At 48.8% G+C, this 23243-nt stretch overlaps 1 protein-coding gene across 1 annotated transcript in view; it reads left to right on the top strand.

Moving 5' to 3' along the window:
* Positions 1–22564, top strand: part of LOC114080924 (kinesin-like protein KIF19) — a 45209-nt gene extending 22645 nt beyond the window's left edge. The window contains 10 exon segments of the mRNA XM_071605249.1: positions 201–381; positions 3231–3291; positions 3294–3497; positions 5690–5811; positions 8479–8603; positions 11429–11537; positions 13338–13730; positions 14508–14652; positions 19321–19428; positions 21242–22564. Of these exon segments, the coding sequence (XP_071461350.1) occupies positions 201–381; positions 3231–3291; positions 3294–3497; positions 5690–5811; positions 8479–8603; positions 11429–11537; positions 13338–13730; positions 14508–14652; positions 19321–19428; positions 21242–21342 (1549 nt within the window). The 3' untranslated portion in view covers positions 21343–22564.
* The last annotated feature ends 679 nt before the right edge of the window (positions 22565–23243 follow it).

The raw sequence follows: 23243 nt of genomic DNA, 5'->3' as shown, positions 1-23243 counted from the left end.
TTAAAGTCAAGGTGGCTGTAGGGAGTCCTGGGCAAGCAGGGAGGGAATCATATGTAGAGAAAAGATCATACAGAAGATCCAATTCTGCTCCATTTTCATGTCCACACCTGTGAGGTAGCCAGCTGGGGCCAAGAAAGGCTCTGGGACATGAGGCACCAGGACTCCCTGGCTTGCACTCTGTCCCCTCTGCCATGCTACAGCTGGGAACGGGAGAAGACCCACCACCACGTGCACAAGGACAAGGGTGACCCAGAGAAGGATGAGGAGCCTGCAGATGCTGATGTGGATGAGGGCGAGTCTGTGGAGCCGCATGAAGTGGTTCTGGCCAGAGAGGAAGTCGCCCTGATTTTAGCTGAGCAGCGGAAAACTGCGGCCCTTAAGGTGAGGGAGAGAGACGCAGCATTTTCATGGAAACGGGGATGGTGCTTATGAACCAATGGATGGGTGGGCTCTTTGTGAACATGAGCTCATCCCATGGAATAAAGTCAATCACAATCATTTTAGAGATGAGAAACTGAGGTGCAGATATAAATTAAGTCAGGCATGGTGGCGCACACCTGTACTCTCAGCAATTTGGGAGGCTGAGGCAGGAGGATTGAAAGTTTGAGGCTAGCAACTTAGTGAAACCCTATATCAAAATAAAAATAGAGGGGCTGGGGATGTGGCTCAAGCGGTAGCGCGCTCGACTGGCATACGTGCGGCCCGGGTTCGATCCTCAGCACCACATACAAACAAAGATGTTGTGTCTGCCAATAACTAACTAACTAACTAAATATTAAAATTCTCTCTTTAAAAAAATAAAAATAAATAAAAATAGAAGTGACTAGGGATGTTGCTCAGTGGTACAGCAGGAGAGAAAAAGATGTATTGAGTAAACTGAAGGAGCAGAGCTGGGACCTGACCTGGTCTGACCCAATGCCTTTGCCCCCTCCTGAGGAGTTTTGCTGCCCCAGGAAGTGAAGGGGGAGCTCAGGGCAGGAAGCCTGTGTGTGTGAAAGTGGGGCAGGAGTGGCAGAGTCTGCTCCACTGAGACTCTGCCCGCCTCGCCTTCTCTGGACACCCTGGAATGGCAAAGCTCGCTCATTCCCTTTGCAATAACCTCCATGCAGAGCGAACACTTTGTAGTTTGCAGAGTGATTCCATGGGCATCTGGCTCATTCCTCCCCTGATTCTGGTCTTGGGCATATCATGCAAGGACCAGGGGCACCATCAGAAGGAAGCCACATTCAAGTTCCTCTCCGGAGATGGAAGTCTTTTCACATTTGAGCTGTTTATATAATAGCTGGTTATCTAATAGTCTCACTTCAGGAAAATTGCTGAACTGGTGCATATTGGAGATTCCTCAGAAGCATGTACTGTTGCAGCTCGTTAGTAAATGCTTGCAGGTATCTTCTCAGGCAGTGCAAAAAGTGTCTGATGACATCATGTTGTTACGAGCAGGTAGGATTTATTTCACTTAGAAGCTATGAACCAAACCAAGAACTTGATACTACCACATCTGACTGCAGCATGGGGATCGTGCAATTTCACTTCAAAATTCAAAGTTGGATTTCCTCCAACTTCTAAAAAATAAGAAAAATGGTTTCTGCCTGAGCCACTAATATGCATCAACAAGAAAGCATGGCTTCAAGAACAAGCATGAATATTGATATGCAATGGAGTCTGTAAATGATAAGTCTGTTACTTGACTACTTAGTTAACAGTTAATCAACTCAAATCAATGTTTTAAGTGTCGTTAATGACAGGCCCTAGGGACCTAAAGATGAACAAGACACATTCTATGATTTGTACTCGCACCTAGTGGGAAGAGACAGCATGGCAGTTCAGTACAGCAGCACAGCAACAATGCAGGAACAGGGGCAAGTGAGGGAGGGGAGGGACTGTTAGTGTAGCCTGGGAGTCAGGGAGGTCTTCAGGAAAAGAGTAATGCCCAGTAGGAGGAGAGCAGCTGGGGAGCTGGGCCAACTCCTCCAATGTGGTCCCCTGTTGATCCCAATTAAGCAGGTGGCCAGATGCAGCTCCTCAGTGCTTTGGAAACTGTCATCTGACCCATTCCTGGGGACCTTGATTCTGGGCTCACCAGGTGGCTTGGCCCACATGTTACTCTCTGGGGGCCTGGATGGAATTGTGAGGTATGATGGTTACTTTGATGGTTATTACCTGGATGGAATTGTGAGGTATGATGGTTACCCTCAGGCTACAGGATGCAGTGATGCCATCAAACGCTGGGTGTTGCTCTGAAGGTATTTTGTAGGCCTGGTTAGCATATGCACTCAGTTGACTTTAGTATATATACACACATGTGCATAGACATGTACACAACATATGTCTATATCTGTATGGGGCTTCTGTGGGTTCAGTTTCTCTGGAGAACTCTGACAGGGCTTCCAGCCCATTTCCTACAAGGGGGACAGCAGTCTGTGGGCGTATAGTGGAGGAGCCAGGCCTCAGCCCTTCCTGCTTCCTCTCATGTGCTGCTTGGTTTGGGAGACCCAGAACCTTGGCTGTGGACCATCCATCATACGACAGAAGTAGGGGCTGCTCCACAGCGTGAAAGTGGGATTCTCTGTTTCCCATGGCAACACTTGGGCTCATGGTGAGTGGTGAGCCCTGGTGCTATAGCTAAAACACAACGTGTCAATAGAAAACTTGAGGTTCAGTGGGGCTGACGGATCAAGAGATGACGGCCATTAAAAAGTTTGCTACTCGTGGTTCCCAAGAAGAGGGGCTTGCTGTGCCATGCAGGGCCACATGGGGGGCACCAGGGTGGGTTAAGAGGCAGGAAAAGCAACATGACCAGGGCCTTCACTGTGGTTTCTGCAGGAAGAAACAGTCAAGGAAGGCTAGTAAGGTTTAGGATTGACTGGCTAGAAAATTTGGGCCTAGGGGCTGTCCTAGTTGTCTAGTACGAGCTCTGGGGAGATTAGGGTAGGTGGAATGTAAACCAGGGTGTGAGAGTCCCACAGAGAGAACTCATGGATGAGTCATTTGCCTTGTCCAGAAGTTGGCGAGGCTGAGAGGGGCTGCCACTCCAGGATCAGTGAGGCCCCAGGTGTCAAAGTGTCAGAATGCAGAAAGTGGAGGACAGAAAGTCTAGGGGACAGTGGCACATCCTAGAGCCTACCACTGTGTGTCTCCTGAGCGTGATCAGTAGACCTTGGCACATAGGAATGAGCGGCCATGGCTGGCAGGGTCCCATGTCCTCCCTGAGTCTTCAGTGTCTTCCTCAGGCCGGGCTGGAGCAACGCCTGGCCCATGCCAAGCAGAAAGCCTCACAGATGGAGAAGCTGCTGAGCAAGTCACCAGTGAGGACCAGCGGGAGGTGCTGAGGCTGCTGGGCAGGGCCCACGAGCTAGAGGTGGAGAACACGGAGCTGCAGGCCAACAGCCTGTACTGGAAGAACTTGCTGTGCCAGAAGGACTTTATGATCCAGCGCTACCACCAGCACCGGCTGCTCTGTGAGCAGGTCATCCAGGAGCAGCGGCAGCTGATGCAGGGTAGGCCATCTCTGGGACGCGCTATTCATCATGGTTGTTTTCTGGAACCATGCCTGCCTTCACAAACCCCAGCGGTCCCCAGTGGCAGCAGAGCAGAGACAGCAGGCAGCTCCTCCCTTCCCCTCTGGGAGCCTGGCCACTGCCAACTCCCTGCGTGTGCTCTCTAGAGGTCTGTGCAAAGAGATAGCGTTTGGATGGGGGTTTTACACCCACATGAGCATGTCACACACCCTTACCTTCTTTTTCATTGACTTCTTTTTTATTGAAACTGCCCTTTAAGGGGACAATGAACCGCCTTATCTGTAGAAATGCCTGCACTTTCTTAACCATCCAATTGAGATGTTTCTTCATCTTGTATTCTGATACCCACCCCTGTGTCTCCTCTTGTTCACATGTTTGTGCAAGTGTGTAGCATCCTGAGTGTGTGCAGATACCATAGTCATCTTGTCCCTGCAGTCAACACTCACTAAATTGCATAATAGTTTTCCTTTGGGGAGATATTACATGATTTTCTTTATTATGAGAAAAAGGCATGAATTATAACAGCATTAATGAATGTTCTGGAAAAGATAGCAAGTCCCCTATAACTCAACACCTTGCCTAGAAGCAGTGAAATTAATTTTGTCAGAGCTATAACCGTACTTTTTTTTCTTCTTCTTTTTTTTTTTTTTTTTTTTGCAGTGCTAGGGATGGTACCCACGGCCTTGTGCCTGTTAGGCAAGCACTCTACCACTGAGTTACATCCCCAACACTTTTTTTTTTTTTTTTTTTTTGAGGCACGGTCTTGCTAAGTTACCCAGACTGACTTTAACTTGCAATCTTCCTGCCCAAGCCTCCAATGTCACTGGAATTACAGGTGTTCAACACCACACCTGGCAATTTCCTACTTTAACTTCGTTTTTCTTCATGATACTGGAGACTGAACCCAGTGGCATTCTACCACTGAGCTACACCCCCTGCTCTTTTTTTTTTTTTTAGTTGTAGTTGGACACAATATTTTTATTTTATTCATTTATTTACTTAATGTAGTGCTAAGAATCGAATCCAGTGCCTCACACACTCTAGGTAAATGCTCTACCACCGAGACATAACTCCAGCCCCCACTGCTCTTTTTACTTTCTCTTTTAAATTGTGAGATAGGGTCTCATAAAACTTCCCAGACTGGCCTTGAACTTGAGATCCTCCTGCTTTAGCCTCCTATGTAGCTGGGGTCACAGGCATGCACTGCTGCACCCTGAACATCATAATCTTTTTATGACTGAGTCATATTCCATGTGTGGATTAACCATTATGTTCACCATTCATCTGTTTATGGGAAATGGGGTTGGGTCTGTCTTTTGGCTATTGTGAATAAAATTTGTGTTTGAGTTTTTCTTTGAGACATGTTTTTAATTCTTTTGGGTAGATCCCTAAGAGTGGTCTTTTAACTTTTTTTTTTTTCTTTTTTGTGGTGCTGGGGATTAAACCCAAGGCCTTGTGTTTGCAAAGCAAGCACTCTACCAACTGAACTAAATTCCAAGCCCTGGCCCTTTAACTTTTTTTTTAAATTCTTTTTTTAGTTGTAGATGGACACAATACTTTTTTTATTTATTCATTTGTATGTGATGCTGAGAATCGAACCTGGTGCCTCACACAGGCTAGGCAAGCAATCTACCACTGAGCCACATCCCTAGCCCCAGGTCCTTTAATTTTTAACTTAAGTTTTATTTGTACTTTAGAATTGTTAATAACAGGGCTGGGGTTGTGGCTCAGTGGTAGAGCGTTTGCCTAGCACATTCGAGTCTCAGCATCACATAAAAGTTAATACACCAAAATAAAGGTACTCTGTCCATCTACAACTAAAAGTATTTTTAAGAATTGTTAATAACCCTATTTTATGACTGAAAGGCAATATATGAACATAATAGAAAAATTTTAAACTTGTATTGGTGGTGTAGCTCAGTGGTGGAGCACTTCCTCTACACGTAAGATCCTGGGTTCAATATCCAGCACTGCAAAGACAAGAACAATTTTTTTTTTTTTAAGTAGACAGAAGCAAAGACAATGTAACAGAAAAGCCTCTTCTATCAGATTGGAGTGTTTGCCTTCAAATTTCCGGTACACAATACTGTCTTGTAACAAGTAGTGGACATTTTGCCTGGTTCTAGGGGTTGTTCTTCCTCATTCTAATCCTGCTTTCCTGGCTCCCTCAGACAGTGGTATCCAGGTTCCGGAGTCTCTGGACAAGCAGTACTGGCTGTACTCCCAGGAGCGGAGCGAGGGCACACTAGACCGCCTGCTGCTGCTGCACTCAGTGATGTCTGGCTCCCTCCAGGTGAGTCCTGCTTGCCAGTCATCCCCCACCACCCCCGCCCCAGGCTCAGGCCATAGTCAGCCTCTCCCATCCGTGGCACTGGGGCCTGTTTGTGCCAGGCCCTATGAAACAGAAGAGAAAATTTGGAAACACCAGTAGACCAACTGCCTAGTGCCAGAGCAATAGGGTGGAGGACAGGCCGAGCCACAGGCTGGGGATTCAGGCAGGTTTCAGGATGAGGCCAGCCCTCCCTGGGCTCTGATGGACATGGCTTGGCCAGAGATAGTGGAGGAGGTCCACTCACAGGACCAGGCCACTCTCTTCTGTCTCCTAGGACCTCTCTAATCCTTAGCTATTACCAGCATTTCTGCCAGTGGCAAAGCCCAACAGGGATTCCTGAGTTTCCTTGAGCAGAGGGCCTTATTGCCTTGATGACCTAGAGAAGTGTCCTCTGGGACCCGTGGCGAGATCTCAAGAGTTAGGTCTTTCTTTGCTCTGGGTGTCTTGTCAGGATGGGCTTGGTGAGCTTGCAGGGGAGAGGGCTTCGAGGTAGCCTCTGCATTGGCTATTGAGCATGAATGCTGTCATACCTGATCTTCGCATGCCATAAAGGAGGCCTGATGTCCCCAGACCATAGACCCTGGACTTAACTCTCCAGAGGAAAGAAAGAAGAAACTTCTAGACCTTAGCCGGGGTGGGCGATGCATGGCATGAGGAAGGCTCAGCTAAAGCACTCCCTACCCCACCCCCTTCCCCTGCTCAGGCTCTGGCAGTACACTGTCTGTGTTTTCCAATGGAGAGCAGGATGAGTCAGGGTGCTGGGCTGCTCTTCTGGGTCTGTGGGCTCAGTTACCTCTTGCATATCTGCTTCCTGTTTGAGAAAAGCCTCTACTCTGCCCTGCTTCCCCATCCTTTCCAGACATCTGTCTCACTTTGGTTTTTGTCGTTTGTTTTTAATAAACTTTCTCTTTTAGAGAAGTTTTGGGTTCATAGCAAAGTGGAACAGAAAGCACAGAGTTCCCATCTCCCCCACCCCTACACGAACCTCCATTACCCATATCCCACACAGCACCACAGTGGTCCATTGCTACAATTAGTGGACATGCCAACACATTATTATCACCAGAGGCATAGTTTACTGTAGAATTCATTTGTAGTGTCATGCTGTAGGTTTGGACACTTAGAAGGCAAGTGCCTGCCATGGTATTGTCGTCCAGCAGTCTCCCTGCCATGAGCATCGTCTATGCTCCCTTGCTCATCCTTCCCTCCCCACCAGATCCTGGCAACCACCAGTGTTTTGGTTGTTTGCCTCTGACTTTTTGCCTTTTCCAAAACTATATGGTTGGAGTCATACAACAGATTTTTCAGAGTGAATGCTTTTACTTAGTAACAGGGATTTAATGTTTCCTCCATGTGTTTTCATGCTTTGATCACTTTTTTTAAGTGTTAAGTAACTATCCATCAATCATCTGGCTGTTCCAAAGTTTGTTTTTCCATTTGCCTGCTGAGGGACATCTTGGTTGCTTTTAAATTTTGGCAATTATGAAAAGAGTTGCTATAAATATCCATGTGCAGGTTTTGTGCAGATGTAAGTTTCTAATGCCTTTGGGTAAATCCCAAGTAGCATGATTGCTGGACCATGTGGCAAGAGTAAGTTTACTTCTGTAAGAAGCTGACAAACTGGGCTGGGGATGTAGCTCAGTGGCAGAGGACTTGCTTTGCAAGTGGAATGCCCTGGGTTTAACTTTCAGTACTACAAAAACAAAAAAAGAAAGTGATAAACTGTCCTCCAGAGTGGCCATAGAATTTTGCATTCCTTAGTAAGGACCATGAGCTCCTCTTGTTTGTGTCCTGCCTAAGCCCCTGTTGTCTCCTAAGTGGTGGGGTGACAGGAGCATCTTCTGCATTGCTTTTCTACACTCATGTCCTTTTCTGGTCTGTAACCCAACTCAGGATCCATTTTTCCTTTAGCAGTCATGTCTCCCTAGTCTCCCTCAGTCTGGGATGGCTCCTTAGTCTTTCTCCTTCTCCCAGGTCTGACACTTGAAGACTGTTCCTCCATTACTTTGTAGAATGTCCCTGTTCTGTGTTGGCCTGGTGTCTTTCCATGAGTAGATTGATTGAGCTAATTCTCATGATGATGCATTTTGGCAAGAATGCCACAGCAGCAAAGTCTCTTTTGAGTCCCTGCTTTCAATTCTTTTGGGTATAGACCCAGAACTGGAATTTCCAGGTCACATAATAAGTCTGTTTAACTTTTTGCAGGCCTATAGACTTTTAGGGTTTCTCACATAGGTGTCTCCTTGCATACCACTGTTGCTCAGGGTCGAAGTGGTGGGATGGTCCCTGGGGATTTGACATGGGAGATCTCCTTGGTGGGGGCAGGAGTTAAGGAGTCCACTGACCATGTTAAGTGTTAAGTAACTATCCATCAATCATCTGGCTGTTCCAAAGTTTGTTTTTCCATTTGCCTGCTGAGGGACATCTTGGTCGCTTTTAAATTTTGGCAATTATGAAAAGAGTTGCTATAAATACCCATTTGCAGGTTTTGTGCAGATGACTGGCCTCCCACTGCATGGCAATGGCAGGGAGGACATGGACCTTCCCATGTCCCTCAGAAACCCTCTGCTTGATAACATGGCTTTCTCACATCCCCGCCGACCTCACTTAGCAACTGTCTGGTCCCAGGATGGCTCCATTCTGCATATCTCACCCATGCCGGAGGAGCCCAGCCGAGACCAGCCTGAGGACAGGAAAGACTTCCCGCGGGGCCCCCAAGTTGAGCTGCCCTCAATGCCACTGGAGAGAGACAGGTAGGTGAGATCCAGCCTGGTGGAGACCAAGGCCATGAATCCCAGGCTCTTGTTTGGCAGGTGGCCTGAGGCTGATCTCAGAGCCAGTGCTTCCTCTTTCCTGGAGTGTCCAACTTCTGTTGCTTGAGAGATCCTTGTAAGAATAACAAATTGCCCTAGGAGCTGACCACTGAATGGCGTAACTATGAGGTTAAACATTTAAATAAAATAAATAAAAACATCAGGACACTTTACCCCTAGATACAGTAATGTACAGTTCCCTCTAAAACCACAATGTAAATAATTATTCTCAACAAAATTAGTGATGCTTTTGAACATCATTTTATATCTTGCCTGTTGTCAGATTTCTCCAAATTTTACCCCAAACGCCTCTGCAGCTGGTTTATTCAAACCAGGAGGCCGTGAAGTTTCAATAGAAAGCCCAGGTCTACCTTTGTCACCTTTGGGCAATGAAAATCCCAGGGCTCCAGGCAGAGGTGGCCTGGTTCCTTCAGTATATGGGCATATGCAAGCATGTTGGTGTGGCAGTGTGCGCTCTGCATGTGCACGTTTGTGCATTTGTGAGTGCATGAAGTTGTTTGAGTTCACAAGCTTCATATGCACACAAGTGTACACACACATTCATCCATGCAAGCACACACATGTGTTTGTGTGCAAATGTTAGTGTGCCTGTGTACATGGGCACATGTGTGTCTGTAGGTGATGTGTGCATGTTTGGGGGAACAGTAAGAGGACAATCCCTCTCTTTCCCATCTTGATGATCATGGCTGACACTCTATAACAAAAGCAGGTTAACAGGAGACAAGCATAACCAAATTATTTATTTATTTATTTAGTGGTATTGGAGACTGAACCTAAAGCCTCAAGCAAGTGCTCTACCATTGAGCAATACTTTTCAGTCCTTTTTTTAAATTAAATTTTTTATTCTTTTTTTTTTTAGTTGTAGATGGACACAATATCTTTATTTATGTATTATTATGTGTTGCTGAGGATCAAACCCAGTGCCTCACACATGCAAGGCAAGAACTCTGCCACTGAGCCACAACCCCAGCCCCTTATTTTTTAATGGTAATTTTTATTGATGCATTATAATTATATATAATATTGGGATTCATTTTTACTTATTTGTACAAGCACACAGCATAATTTAATCCCCTCTCCATCCCTTTCAAAATTTTAAGTCACCCAGACTGGCCTGAACTTACAATTCTCCTGCCTAAGCCTCCCACATCACTGGGATTATAGGTGTGTGCCACTGTGCCCAGCCAGCATAACAAATTTACTTGATCATAGTCTTATGTAATACTGGAGGCTTCAGAATGAAGACCCAAAGACCCAGGGTGAACTCCCCATTTTTATGCTCAGGTCTGAAGAGGCAGGGACAGCCATGTAGAAACATGATTGGAAAAGAAGTGTGTGAGTTGATGGTAGTGAACTTGGGGGTGGCCCAGCCAGGCCTGTCTGTGCAGGCTCTTCGGGCCACTCTGCAGCATTCCTTCTGTAATAAGGGCCTGATGATCTGCAGTTAAGCCAGGCAGGTCAGAAGAATTTCTTTATTGCGGGAGTGTTGGGGGTAGGGGAGTTAGAGTAGCATTCTTATGTTTCATGGCTGGTTTGGGGACCCATCTTGGAGAAGAGGAATTCTGGTTTCTATGGCTTGCCTGGAGGAAAGAATGGTGGCAGAAGACGGGAAGGCCTCAGAGGCCTCCACATAAAGTGTCATTTTTTTTATCCCCAATGTGTGTCACGTGTGCACACATGTGCCTGTATCTGTGTCATGAAGGTGCATTGGGTTCGTGTGCACATGTGTATGTATGTGTATGCAAACACAGTGCCCTGGGTCCCGGTCCAGGCTACACACCTCTCTACTCCCCTGTGTCCTGCTGTCTTCCTGTCCTTAGCCCACACCTGGCATGAACTTGGTCCTTGGCCCATTGAATAAGCTCTGAGAACAGCTCAGAGGAGCGAGAGGAGGGGCTTCCCCTCCCTTCCCCAGAGCCAGACCTGGGAGCAGCCAGGACTGTGGTGAGTCTGGGCTGAGCTCCCTCCGAGCTGTGCACAGGAGCACAGTGAAGTGTCCAATGTGCACAGGAGTGAGTGTGCAGCTGGAATGCCAGCTGTGTTGGAAGTCAGGCCCTGCCAGCCCTGAACCTCACCTTTCACACCAGGAAGCCACCCGGAACCTCAGAGCCCCGGGGTTCATTTGTGGGTGTGGTCGCTATCTCCTTGGCTAAGTGACTAAAATCAATCTCTAACCTTCTCCCCTCACTGGAAGTCCACTGGCCCAAAGTCCCAAACTTTCTGGCCACAAGTTTGGTAGCCAGGCCTACCAGGAGCCAGCTTATCAGAGTGACCAAGACCTCCCTGTCATTAGCGACAAGGGAGTGGTCTATGAAGGTCTGTGCAGGATCAAGAGGGGCCCAGCGGGCAGATATCTTCACTGTGCCTCACCTGTCCTGAGGTGGGTGGGTCTTCTGCTCACTTTTTTATTGTCTTAACCGCTTGCCCATTGGGTGGTGTGTTCTTGGACGGAGTGTGGGACAGGGCCTAGTCTGCCAAGGACGGTGCGCGCCTGGTCCTAGGGATAGGCATGGCTGCAGTAGGTGACCAGTGCATAATGTCAGGTGAATGAGCTCAGCTTGGCTCCTACCACAGAAGCCTGGCCACAGCCACCACTGTGCCCTGGTGCATGACACCACCACTCTGCCCCCATGTGTGGGCCACAGCCTTGCGGCCAGAGAAGAAGCCGAGGCTCAGGCTCAGGCTGGTCCCTGGATGTATCAGAGGGCACAATGGTCCTACTTGTGCCTCCACTTCATCCACAGTGATGGTAACAAGTCATCAAAAGCCACGCCATTGAAAAAGCCAGGAAAGCAAGACTGTCTCCTCCCTCCGCCGTCCCTCCGAGTGCTGCTGACTCCTCCCATCCATGAGGTCGGTGTGCGGTGCTCAGTGGGGCCTGGACTGTGCAGAGGCTCCTCACTCCCCAGCACACCCTCACACTCTCAACCAGAGCTGCACAGGGCCAGGGGCGAATGGGTGGGGCATCCAGAGGGAGGGCCATCCATCCTCCTGCAACCATCAGGATGGTAGCCTGCACAACACTAGAGGTTAGCCTGTGACAGTGTCCTGAGGCTGCTTCAGGTCCAGCATCAAACACAGGGCTACATCCTCTCGAGTTCCGAAGGCTGAGAGTCCAAGGTAAGTGTCTGGTAGGCCGTGCTCCCGCCCAGGCCCCGGAGGAGGAGCCTTCCTGCCTGGTGGCTCCTGGTGGTTCCTGGCTGCAGCCACACAGCCCCATCTCCCCAACGTCTTCCTGTGGCTCTGCCTTTCCCTTCCTGTAAGGACTGCAGTCCCTGGATTACAGCCCATCCTGAATCCAGGATGCCCTCCTCTAGAGAGCCTTAACTAAGAACACCCGCAGAGATCCTAGTTCTGCATAAGGTCCCCCCAGGTCCTGAGCAGATGTGAACTGGGGGCATCCTGTCACCCTAGTGCTGGCTGCTCCCACTTGGCGATGAGGCCATCTTTCTCCTCAGCTTACAAAGTAAGAAAATGAGACACAGGTACTGGAAGTAACTGGCTCTTCCCCCTGCGGCTGGCTGTGGTGGCTCTGCAGGATCTTCCTTTGCTCATAGTAGGTTGGGGTGATGAAAAGGATTACAAGAATGAAGGAGTTAAAAGCATCAATGTGCTCCTGTGTCCTCCCAACTTGCTTTTTAGCTTTCCTGGGGTGTGGGCACTTTGGGGCTCAGGAACCAGCCAGATCTGGGCTCAAATTGCACTGTATCCTTTGCTAGCTTTGTGACCTCAGACAAGTTACTGCACGTCTCTGTGCTGTTTCTTCACCTGTAAAATGGTGAACGTAAGGGTCTTACTGTGGTGCCAAGTTCAAGAAAAAGCAGTCTAACAACTCAGGGAGCAGTGCCTCTCCTTTCCCTGTGTGTCTCTTGAGGAAGGCTGACCAGGCCCACTCCTCGCCCACCCCTTGCCCTGACATACTTGGTGCCTCCTCGTTCTCACTGCCCTCTTATTCCTATTTTTGAGCCTCTCTCTATATGGCTTGAATTTTCTTTCTTCTCTCCCATTTTCTCTGCTTCTCTTTATTGTGTAGACCAGCCTAACTTTGCTCCCAGAAAGCAACAAGTCTCCTCTTTCTCTAGGGGTTGGGGAGGGGCGGACAGTGAGAGACAGAATGGCAAATATGAGACTCTTGCAGGGGGTGGGCTTGGTGAAGGAGAATCCCTGCAAGTCAGTGATTTGGTCTTTTCCCACGAGCAATTACGTAAAAGCTATTAGTGCTCGTTATGACTACGAACAGAATGAATGAGCAGGCTCCGACACATCCCACTGCTGCCCGCTACGGTGAGGACGCCCCATCCCCTGACGCCACGGGGCGCTGCAGGGCCGCTCTGCAGTGCAGAAGTGCTGGGGAACTCCTGCCTGGAGAACTCTTGGTCAGTGACCCTGGGAGCCCCTCCCTGTGGTGGCAGGACCCCACACCTGAGTGCCAGTCTTACTCCGGGGTGCCCCACACATTCAGCACGATCACCAGAGTGGCACTGTCTGGTCACACACCCTCCTTAACCATGTTACTCCCCAGTATCTTTCCCCCTTATAAACTACCTACCTGGAGTCATTGTCTCCAGGTCTGCTCTGGGATAGTAGTGACACTTGGGGACAACAGTCCCATCTAGGGCCTCTGACCACTCTGTGGGTATTGCCTTCCTACAGAAGCCGAGCTCCCTGAATATGAAGAGCCTGCTGTCCAAGGTGTACCCCCCAGCTGGGGTGGAGCTGGGCACCCTGTGGCCAACAGGGGAGGCTGGCAGCCTAGCCCTGAGCACCCAGGTGCTCAAGGAGATGGCCCTGGGCACCAAAAGCATTGCCCTCATTGCAGCCAGCCGACGCTCCAAAGCACAGGATTGGGAGGGCAACAGCAGGCGCTCCTCCCGCCACCTCCTAGAGGAGGCAACCCTGGATTCCAGAGACCTGAAGCCCAGCACCACCCCTGACCCCACCCTGGCAGATAGGAGCTGGCCCCATGCCAGCCCACGCAGGGACCATTCCATGGAAAGGAAGTCCAGGAGGAAACGCTCACCCTCGCTTACCTGGAGCGTGCATTCGGTAGGTGCTAGGGCACTGGAGGAGGACAGGAGGGCAGGTCAGGGACACTGAGTCATGGTTGACACGGGAGGCCCCAGTTCCTCACCTGTCCCTCAGCAGTTTCAAGCTCATATGTGATCTTGAATCACATGTGTCCATGTTCCATTCGAGAGAGAGATTGAGACTTATTACCAGGAACTGGCTCAGGTGATCATGGAGGCTGGAAAGTCCCCAAATCTGTAGGCTGAGTCAGCAGCTGGAAGCCCCAGAGAGTCAGTCTCAATTCAAGGCTAAGGGTGGGAAAAAGTCAATGGCCCAGCTGGAGGAACTATCTCTTATTTGGGGAAGGGCCTGCCTTGTGTTCTGCTGAGGTCTTCACGTGATCAGAGGTGGCCCACCACATTAGGAGGGCCATCTGCTTTTCTCATCCAGATGTTACGCTCACCCAGAAGCACTCTTCCAGACACCCCCAGAATAATGTTTAGCCAAGTATCTGAGCACTCCGTGGCCCAGACAGGTTGACGCACATAACTGACCACTGCCCTGGGTTTAGACGAAAATTCCCACTGCTAGAGGACTTTATAAGGGGAAAGGGGGACTCACTGTTAGAAAAGGGTCATTCATTCATTCAGTGGGGACTGAGGAGATTAGTAGGAATTCTGCACATTTTGTACCTAGAGGCTCACAACAGTCTGTCACACGGTAGCTGTTTAATCAGTGCTCCCCTTGCCATCCTGTCCCTTCAGCACCCATTCCTCACTCCACACCACACCTGTTGTGTGACCTTTCCTGCAGGAGAAACTTCAGCCCCACTCTGTGGAGCACCTGGTGGACAGCCAGCTGCCCCCAGCGCACCTTCAGCAGTCAAAGTCGCCAGGAAAAAGCTTTCTCCCTGCTGTCCCCGTGGCCTCCAAGATAAAACCCAGCCTCAGTTTCCACACAGGTACGGCATCCAAGGCAGAAAACAGCATGTCAGTTTTTTCTGTATCCTATGACACTGTCCCTCCTTCCATATGAGCATCTTAGAAAGTATGAAAGGCTGCCCCGTGATCAGCTGTCCCGGTGAGCTGGGGCCACTGGCTTCCTGAAGATGGGGCCGTGGGCTCGCCTTGAGCCTGCCGACTCTCCAGATGGCGATTGAGATTGGGTGTAGTCCCCAACTCTATGTGCCTGTGCTCCTGTCCTAAAGGCCAGTTAGTGAGGTCAGAGGGTGGCTCTTTGGGTGTTATGATAAAAACAGTTAACTTTATTTTGCTACGTAGATCAAAATTATACATGAGAAGAACCATTTATGAACCCTACCACCCAGAAGTAGTCACCAAGAATAGTAGTATCCTGTCTCTGCCATTGATGTGAATAGCCCCTCCCCTTACAGGAAGTCAGGGCTGTGTGTGATTCATCACCACCGCAAACGTGGTGACCTGCAGCAGAGGTCAAGACCAAGTATTTGAGAATACAGTACAAGTTTGGTGGTACCATGACTCATGACCAATGGCTTAGTTCTATATTTTTGTTTACTGATTTATTTTTGCAGCATTAGAGATTGAACCCAAGGGGGCTCTACCATGAGGTGTATCCCCAGCCCTTTTTGATTTTTGAGACAGGATCTTGCTAAAGTTGGAGACTGGTCTTGAACTTGTGATCCTCCTACCTCAGCTCCCCAAGTCACTGGAACCACAAGTGTGCCCTACTGTACCCAGCTAGTTCTGTATTTTAAAAAATGCTATATTTTGCTAGGGGCAGCGGTGCATGCCTGAGGCAGGAAGATGGCAAGTTTGAGACAGAAGAGACTGTCTCAAAATAAAAAATAAGAAGGGTTGAGGATGTGATTCAAAGTGTCAACCCACAGAAGACTGTAAGGAAGTAGAGCAAGCTCCTCCTCACCAAGGTGGCTGGGAGCACCAGCTGACCCGGGGGTTACATGATGGTGCCCATTTACTGAGCACACACTGCACCAGGCACTATGCTATGCACCCTTCAGGATGCATCTTTATCCTCATAATAGTCCTGTGAGGTAAGGAATGGCCCCCTCTATGTTATATGATGAGTAAACTGAGGCACAGAGATGTTGAGGAGTTTGCTCAAGTCCACACAGCTGGGAGTGGCAGAGTTGGGACTTGAAACCAGGTGAACTGGCTCCAGATTGCTAGTTCATGACCACAGTTCCATGTCCTTTTGTTTTTACTTTATAAAGGTGTGGTCTCTGGATCAGAGGGTGTGCACATTGGGGGGTTATGGATGGTATTTCAAGGACAGTGGAAGCAGACATTGCCAGGTTTACTGTCCACCTTGCCACAGACATGCAGCTTGGCACTTCAGAAGTGTTTGATCCTGATGACAAAATTGACAGAATGAAGTCATCAGCAGTGTGTGTGTGTGTGTGTGTGTGTGTGTGTGTGTGTGTGTATGTGTGTTTGGTATCAGGGATTAAATTCAAAGGCACTTAACTATGAGCCACACCGTCAGTTCCCCCCTTTTAAAAATATTTTTAGTATTTATTTTAAACAAGGATGGAAAGAAAATATTTTAAGTGACACAATGAACTTAATCCATGGAAAAAGTATACATAGTTGATATTAGAATATACATATCTTTGGGATTTTTTAATTCTTTTAGTCATGTATCACAGTAGAATCTATTTTGATATGTTTATACAAGCATGAAATGTATCGATATTCTAATTAGGATTCCAGTTCTTAGGGATGTACATAATGGTGAGATTCACTGTGGTGTATTCATATAGGTACATAAGAAAGTTATGTCCAATTTGTTCCTCTGTTTCTCCTACTCCTATCCCTCTTCCTTCCGGTCATTCCCCTTTATCTAATACACTGAACTTGTATTCTTCCTCTACACATTTTTATATACAACTAATTGTTTCTGTAAAAAACAGGTAATGAGGGCTGGGATTGTGGCTCAGTGGTAGAGCACTCATCTAGCACAGGCGGGACCCGGGTTCGATCCTCAGCACCACATAAAACTAAAGGCATTGTGTTGTGTCCTCTACACCTAAAAAATAAATATTAAAAAAACAGGTAATGAATTATATATAAAACTGATACCAAATTGTGGGGGGAAAACTATCAAGCTATTTTTACCCAGCTTTAGGTGAGTCAAAGATTTTAATAGAAACCACCATGTTACATGATCATGTCTTTGGGCATGAGCAGGTGCCGCAGTCCGGCTGCAGCAAAATAACCTGGGGGTGACGAGGAACTTGTGTAGATTGATACAGCAGGAGTGGAAGCCATTTATTGTAGGACAATAGAGGTATTTATACATTCCACACAGCTTATTAATTAGCATAAACTAGATACAGCAGTCAACCAATAAGGAATCTCCACACTTAATGGCTCGCTGGCGTTACTTCACAAACCACTCCCTCTGGCAAAATGCCAGGCGCCATCCTGACTTGTTTACAGACTCTAACAAGCAGGAGCAGAATGAGCATGTTCAGAGGATGCTTTCCTGTTTCCATTATGTAAGCTATGCATAGTGAAGAATAGGACCGGGAGAAGCCAAGTCCTCTTCATTCTCACCTTCTATGAGCCCAAACTCTCCCATCATGTATCTCTATGTCTATGTCAGACCCCCAATTCAAGCAAAATGCAGATTGTTAAATCCATAATCAAACCACCAAAGAAAGTAGACGAAATTTATACAGAATTGTTTCCCTGATGAGTTTAGATGTTTTTCATGTTTCTTAACATATTTTTGCATACCTGGGCTTGTGGATGCAACTTAGGAACCAAGTTCACCTTTTTATTTTTTATTTTGAGACAAGGTCTTGCCAAGTTGCTTAGGGTCTCATTAAGTTGCTGAGGTTGGCTTGAACTTGAGATCCTCCTGCCTCTGCCTCCTGAGCCTCTGGGATTACAGGCATGAGCCTCCATGCCCAGCTTGTAGTACCATTCCCCACCCTCCAAACTTGAAACACTTTTAAAAACAAAATGTTCTTTATGGGATTTTCTGTTTTCAGGAGTAGCCCCCTTCCCATTATATGCTCTTAAAACAATGAAAAGGCACAGAGAACACAGAGTGGCCTAGAGTGGGAGCTGGGAGTCAGGGATGGGGCTGGCCTTCCCCAGCACTCCCAGCTGACAGGCAGTACACAGTGCCAGGCTCCAGTCATGCCAGGGGGTGTCCATGATAGCCCCTTCCTGGATCAGGGACTTAAAAATGCCTGTGCAATTATGTGTAACGGCTCAGCCTGGTGGGTGGGTATTCATATCTCCTCTAGAAATGAGCCTGTGGGGATGTGTTTGTATGTGATCAAAAATTACATTTTCTTTCCCCAACAGACTATTGTGAAATTTTTAAACATAGACAGGAGCTGAGACAATAATTACAATAATCTCCATGTACCCACCACCCAACTTGTTTCTTCTCTCTCTATACTTTTGTTTGTTTGTTGTTTGATTTCCTGGGGATGTCTCAAGAAAACCCAAGATCGTGCCATTTTATTTCATTTCAAGAGCTCCCTGACAATAGAGCTTTCCGTGTGGTAGATAGAAGAACAAAGAGCTGTTCCCTAAGATCATCTCATGCTATCTGCGTACAAAAGAAGACCAACTTTGCAGATAAGCAAGAGTAGTCTGCACTGGCCCTCTCAGTGGGCAGGAAGGGGCTGCTTCTCCAGGATCAGGCCGAATTCCTGCTGTCCTCCCCAGGAAGTGGCTCGATGCCCTTCTCAGTGGTGCCGACACAGTCTCTGTGGGGCCAGGGTTCTCAGCTCTACAGCTGTGGGGTTCTGTGATCAAAACGTTAAGAGCTGGATGGTCCTTCAAGATCTGTAGCCCAGCTGGTTCAGGTGGGTAAACTGAGGCCTGGAGAGTAGAAGTGACATCTCTAGGGTCACATCAGGTATTGATGGCATGGTTAAGATTGGTGCCAGTGCTGCTCTCTCCACCTGGCTGCTGTGCTTCAAGAAAGAATGTACTTGTGTTTTCAGGTGTACAGAAAGGGCTGGCAGGAGGTGGGGCAGACCAGGTATCCCTTCTTGGCAGGGGCCAGACAGCTCTTCACTGCACATAGGTCCCCTGGGGAGCTGGAAGATCACAGATGTACAGTGTTTGCAGAAGGCTGGGCTCCCAGATGGCATCTTGGCCCAATGAGTTTCGAGAGCTGAGTGAGACAAGGAGGAAGAGTGTAGAACAACGTGACTTGGGCTTGGACACTCAGGGGGCTTCTCTGTAGGGTGATGTTGGGCAGAGACCTGAGGAAGTGGGAACCCAACTGGATGGAAGGGAGAGATGCCCTTCTCTCCCCACAGCCCACCCCCTGGCTTCCTTTTTTATTTGAGTATGTGCAATAAACCCAGCGAGTCCTCTTCTCTGCCATGTAACCACCAGCCAAGAGCAAGAGGGGATGGAGAAGGAAACACAGTTGCTGATGGGAAGAGACAAGAACCAAAAGCTGGGCTGGGGAGACTTCTTGAAGGACAGAGTGCAGGGGTTCACATAGAAAAACAATCCCTGGGGAAGTCCCAAGGAGGGGTTAGGCACAGAGCCTGACGTGGGGTGACTTCTTGGTATGTGTTGTCCATTCTTCAGTTTGATTTCCAGGAATCACTGGGTAGTGCTAATAATGATATCGTCCTGTCTTTGTTCAGATGAGAACACACTCCACGTGCCTGAAGTCAGCTTCACCTTCCCCAGCGCCATGTGGCAGAGCAGCACAGGCCCAAGCAGGCCACCCCTCCTGCCCAGGGACATCCGAGGTCAGTGTCTGCTTCCTCCCCACCATGCAGTCCTGTAGCTCCCACCCCACTGGCTACCAGGATTCTCCTGTCCCCTCCATGGGGAGAAGTAAGGGCAGGAGGGTCGTTGTGCACAACTCAGTCCACTCTTGCCATACCGCCTCTGTGTAGGCCCTATAATTGTCCTTGTTTGCAGGACTCTGGTGTTCACAGAAGATAGAGACTTGACTGAAGGTCACTAGGGAGTGAGAGGAGAGCCAGCATTTGAACTTGGGCTTTTTGTCTGCAATGCTCAGTTGTTCTGCTGGTAGAGAAGAGACAGCTGGATCTGGCCTGGCCCCAGCAGCTCTCCCATCCCTGATGCTGTACTTCACTTGCCTCTCACACATTTGCCCAGCTTCAAATGAACTGTAGGCCACAGCCCCAGATCGGCCAGGAAGGCTGGAGGAAGGCTGATGGCAGAGGAGGGTTAGAGTTGGGCTGAAAAGGGGAAGGCTGGGCAGCACCTCTGATGGGGCGCAGGGGCTGGAGTTGGAGAGCCACATCAGGTGAGTCAGCATGTGGCAGTAAGCTGGGGTGTGCACTCAGGACAGAAGGAGATGGGACTCTCAGGGCTGAGTCTTGGTGATGTGGAGCCAGACATCTGGAGGTTGGAGAGATACTTGGGAAGGACGTAGGTACCTGGTTGGTAGGTGGGAGTCTAACTAAGCCTATTTCCTATGCCCTGTGTATAGACCCATCCAATTCTTTTAAAGAACTTTTATTATTTCTTGTATCTTCAGACACGTACAAATAATAGCTTAATTTATAGTGTAGAACTGCCCTTCCCGGTAGAAGTATGAGGTGAGCCACATATATAATTGCAAATGTTCTCATAGGTACAGGTGAAACCAATAATGTGTTTTATTTACCTCAATGTATAATCAATGTAAAAGTAATAATGAGAAAGTTCACATTCTTTATTTTGGTGCTAAGTCCTCTGAAGTCCATGTGAGTTTTGCACGTACAGCACATCTCAATTTTGCATTTTGGGTGCTAAGTAGCTGCATGTGGCCAGTGGCTGCTATATTAGAGAGCACATTCCAGAACATTACCAGAGCATACCACCTAGTTCTTGGGCCCCTTCTGGAAGACAGAAAGCTCTCTCTGGTATCATTGACACCATTTTGTCACTCCCTGAATCACCTTGCAACCAAACCATCAGGAAGGATAGGTTCAATTATTAATGGGCTTATGGACCACTTGGGACCATCTGGGCCCATGCAGGAGGTTCATTCTTCTGTTTGATCTTAGTACCTGCTGCGGCACCTTTAACCCATTCCTCGTGTCACTGATTAAGAACTTGTCATTATGCCATTCTTTAAGGATTCTTGGCTCTCAATGGTGTTTAGCAGTGGGACAGAACTCCTAAGCCAGAGCATGCTGAGTTTTAACAGTGTGTCTCTAAATGTGAGGGATGAAGAAGGGTCCATAAACATCACCTTTCCTAATTGCATCTGGCCAGAGCTGCTGAGTGCACCCCCATGAGGAGACTGTGGCTCTGGGAGGGTCCTGAGAATGCTGGAGCAGCCAAGACCACAGTACCTGGAGGGTTCGGGAGAAAGTCCCAGAGGGCTCAGGGGTGGATCTGCCTGGGGAGTGAGGAAGGGCCCTGTGGGTCGAGCTGCCTGGGGAATTGGCTTAGGTCATGGTGAGGCACCACACCAGTAGGTGCCCAGGCTCTTACAGGAGCAGAGAAGAGGGGCCATTCCATGTGGTGGGCCCCCCCAGCTTGGGGTGCTTGCTTCATTTGAGTTTGCCTGGACTGCAAGCTGAAGTCTCCCCATTCATGCAGGGTCTACAGAGAGTGGAGGGCCACACCACAGCCCGCTGCCCCCCAGCAACCCCCGGAAGCTCCAGGGTGGCAGTGCCAAGAGGCCAAGAAGACTCAAATAGATGGTGGAGCCAGAGCCTCACACAGGGAGGCCAGAGGAGCTTGGCCTTAACCCAAAGTTGGATTGGAGAAAAGAGGGCCCTCGCTGAACACTTTGGGGATAGCTCCTACTCTAGATTCAGGGGCTACCTCACCTTCCAAACGAGGGCTGCCTGTGGAGTACCAGGGCCCTGACTGTGGACCCTTCCCAGAGGTCCCTGGCCTTTCTTGGGTGGCCACAGTTGCAGATGCTGTTCCTGGGACCACGCCACATCCTATTGTTGTCTCTGGGAGGACCTGTGTCTCAGAGCACTCTGGTCACTGCACACCACTCAGCCCAGGATGAAGAGGATGCCCAAGCAGCCACTGGTAGGTCATGGGGAAGAATCTGTCCCATCCCCACAAACTTCAGCCAACCTGCAGAGTGGACCTGGTCTCTCCCAGGTGTGCAGGCTATCAGAAGCACGATAACTTAGAGGAAAGCTGTACCCCAAACCCTCATAAATGGGAACCTATATTAAGGTGAAGGCCTAAGGGGTTTATGAGTTTTAGTAATTTTTTCATCAGAAAAGCACACAGAAAGCTTGAGCGCCATCCTATGGATACACGGTCGTGGCATCCTCTGATCATGTTTGGCACTTTCTTTCTCAAATCCACACCTTCACCCCTCGCACTCTGGGACTCCTGTGTGGAGGCTGTGGGGGTCAGAGCCACCTCCCTGGTGGTGGGAGCCACTTCTTGTTGGCCAGCTTCCTTAAGCCAGGAGGTGAGCAGGACCAAGAGAGCAGAGATGAGCTCTGTGGACTTTGGCATCAGCACCTCAGGGACAGGAGGTACAGGTGGCATTCTGGCCTCTTGGCCCGAGTAGGATGCCCATAATCGCTGTGTAGACTCCATAGCTGGTGGTGCAGGCTGGCCTCCCTGTCATGACACCCTCTGTCAATGAAGACAGGCTTGGGACTTGCACAAAGCCAGGCTGCCCTTCTGGAACTTCTCTGCAACCTCTGGGGCACATCAACACCCACACCTTCACTCAGAGGGAGGCACCACGCCTGGAGTATAGGATTTCAATTTTTCTACCTGGTCCCAGACCTCTGAGCTGAAGCTGGCCTGGGTTTCATGGCCCTTAGGCCTAGTGGCCCTGATACTGACACTAAGTACCTCCTGAGATGTGGTGTGAAATGACTTCAAGAAAGTCATGGACAAATATTTTTATCTGAAGGATTTTTATCATAATGTGTATTAGAAAAATATGTAACTGGCCCATAAGACATTTGAGTCCATTAATCATGTCTAAACTTAAAGAGTGAGTTGCTTCAAAGGAAAAAAAGGATCCACCCTCTAACTGACCAGGTGGTACTAGGGCAAAGCGGCAATCATGAGTGTGGTCTGCAGTATCTGAGGAGCAGGACACACGGCCTCCCCTGGGTCTCAGAGGCTGAGTTTGGCTGCCAAACAGAAAACCCCCAACAGTGACTTAGACAAGGTGGGGCTTATTTGCAGGGAAAAGCGGGGCAGTGGCATCGTGTCAAGCTGTTCTCTGAGGTCATCAGTACCACGGAGGAGGAAGCCCAGGGCTCAAGGTCACCAGGTGTCTGTAGAGCTGCAGCCAGCATATCCACATCCCAGGCCAAGGAGGAAAGGCCACCTGCCAACCTCTGCCTCTGCCTCGCTGGCCAACACAGTGCCCTCATGGCCCTCCCTTCTTCAAGGCCTTCTGGGAATTGTAGCTGTGTTCATTGCCCCAATATAACTAGGTTTCCATGATTAGGAAGGAAAAATGGACACTGGGTTGTCACCCAGCAGTCTATAACGCCCTCCCCAGGGTGCAGATAGCAAAGTTGAGGCCCAAAGAGGGATCCAGTATTCCAAAGTGATTGTTGGCTCATGCCACTAAAAATGGAGGACACCCTTGGCTCAGCTT

This window comes from Marmota flaviventris, chromosome 19 (genome assembly GCF_047511675.1).
Source record: "Marmota flaviventris isolate mMarFla1 chromosome 19, mMarFla1.hap1, whole genome shotgun sequence".
In the NCBI taxonomy this organism is placed as follows: Eukaryota; Metazoa; Chordata; class Mammalia; order Rodentia; family Sciuridae; genus Marmota; species Marmota flaviventris.
This window is presented reverse-complemented; position numbering and strand designations above follow the sequence as displayed.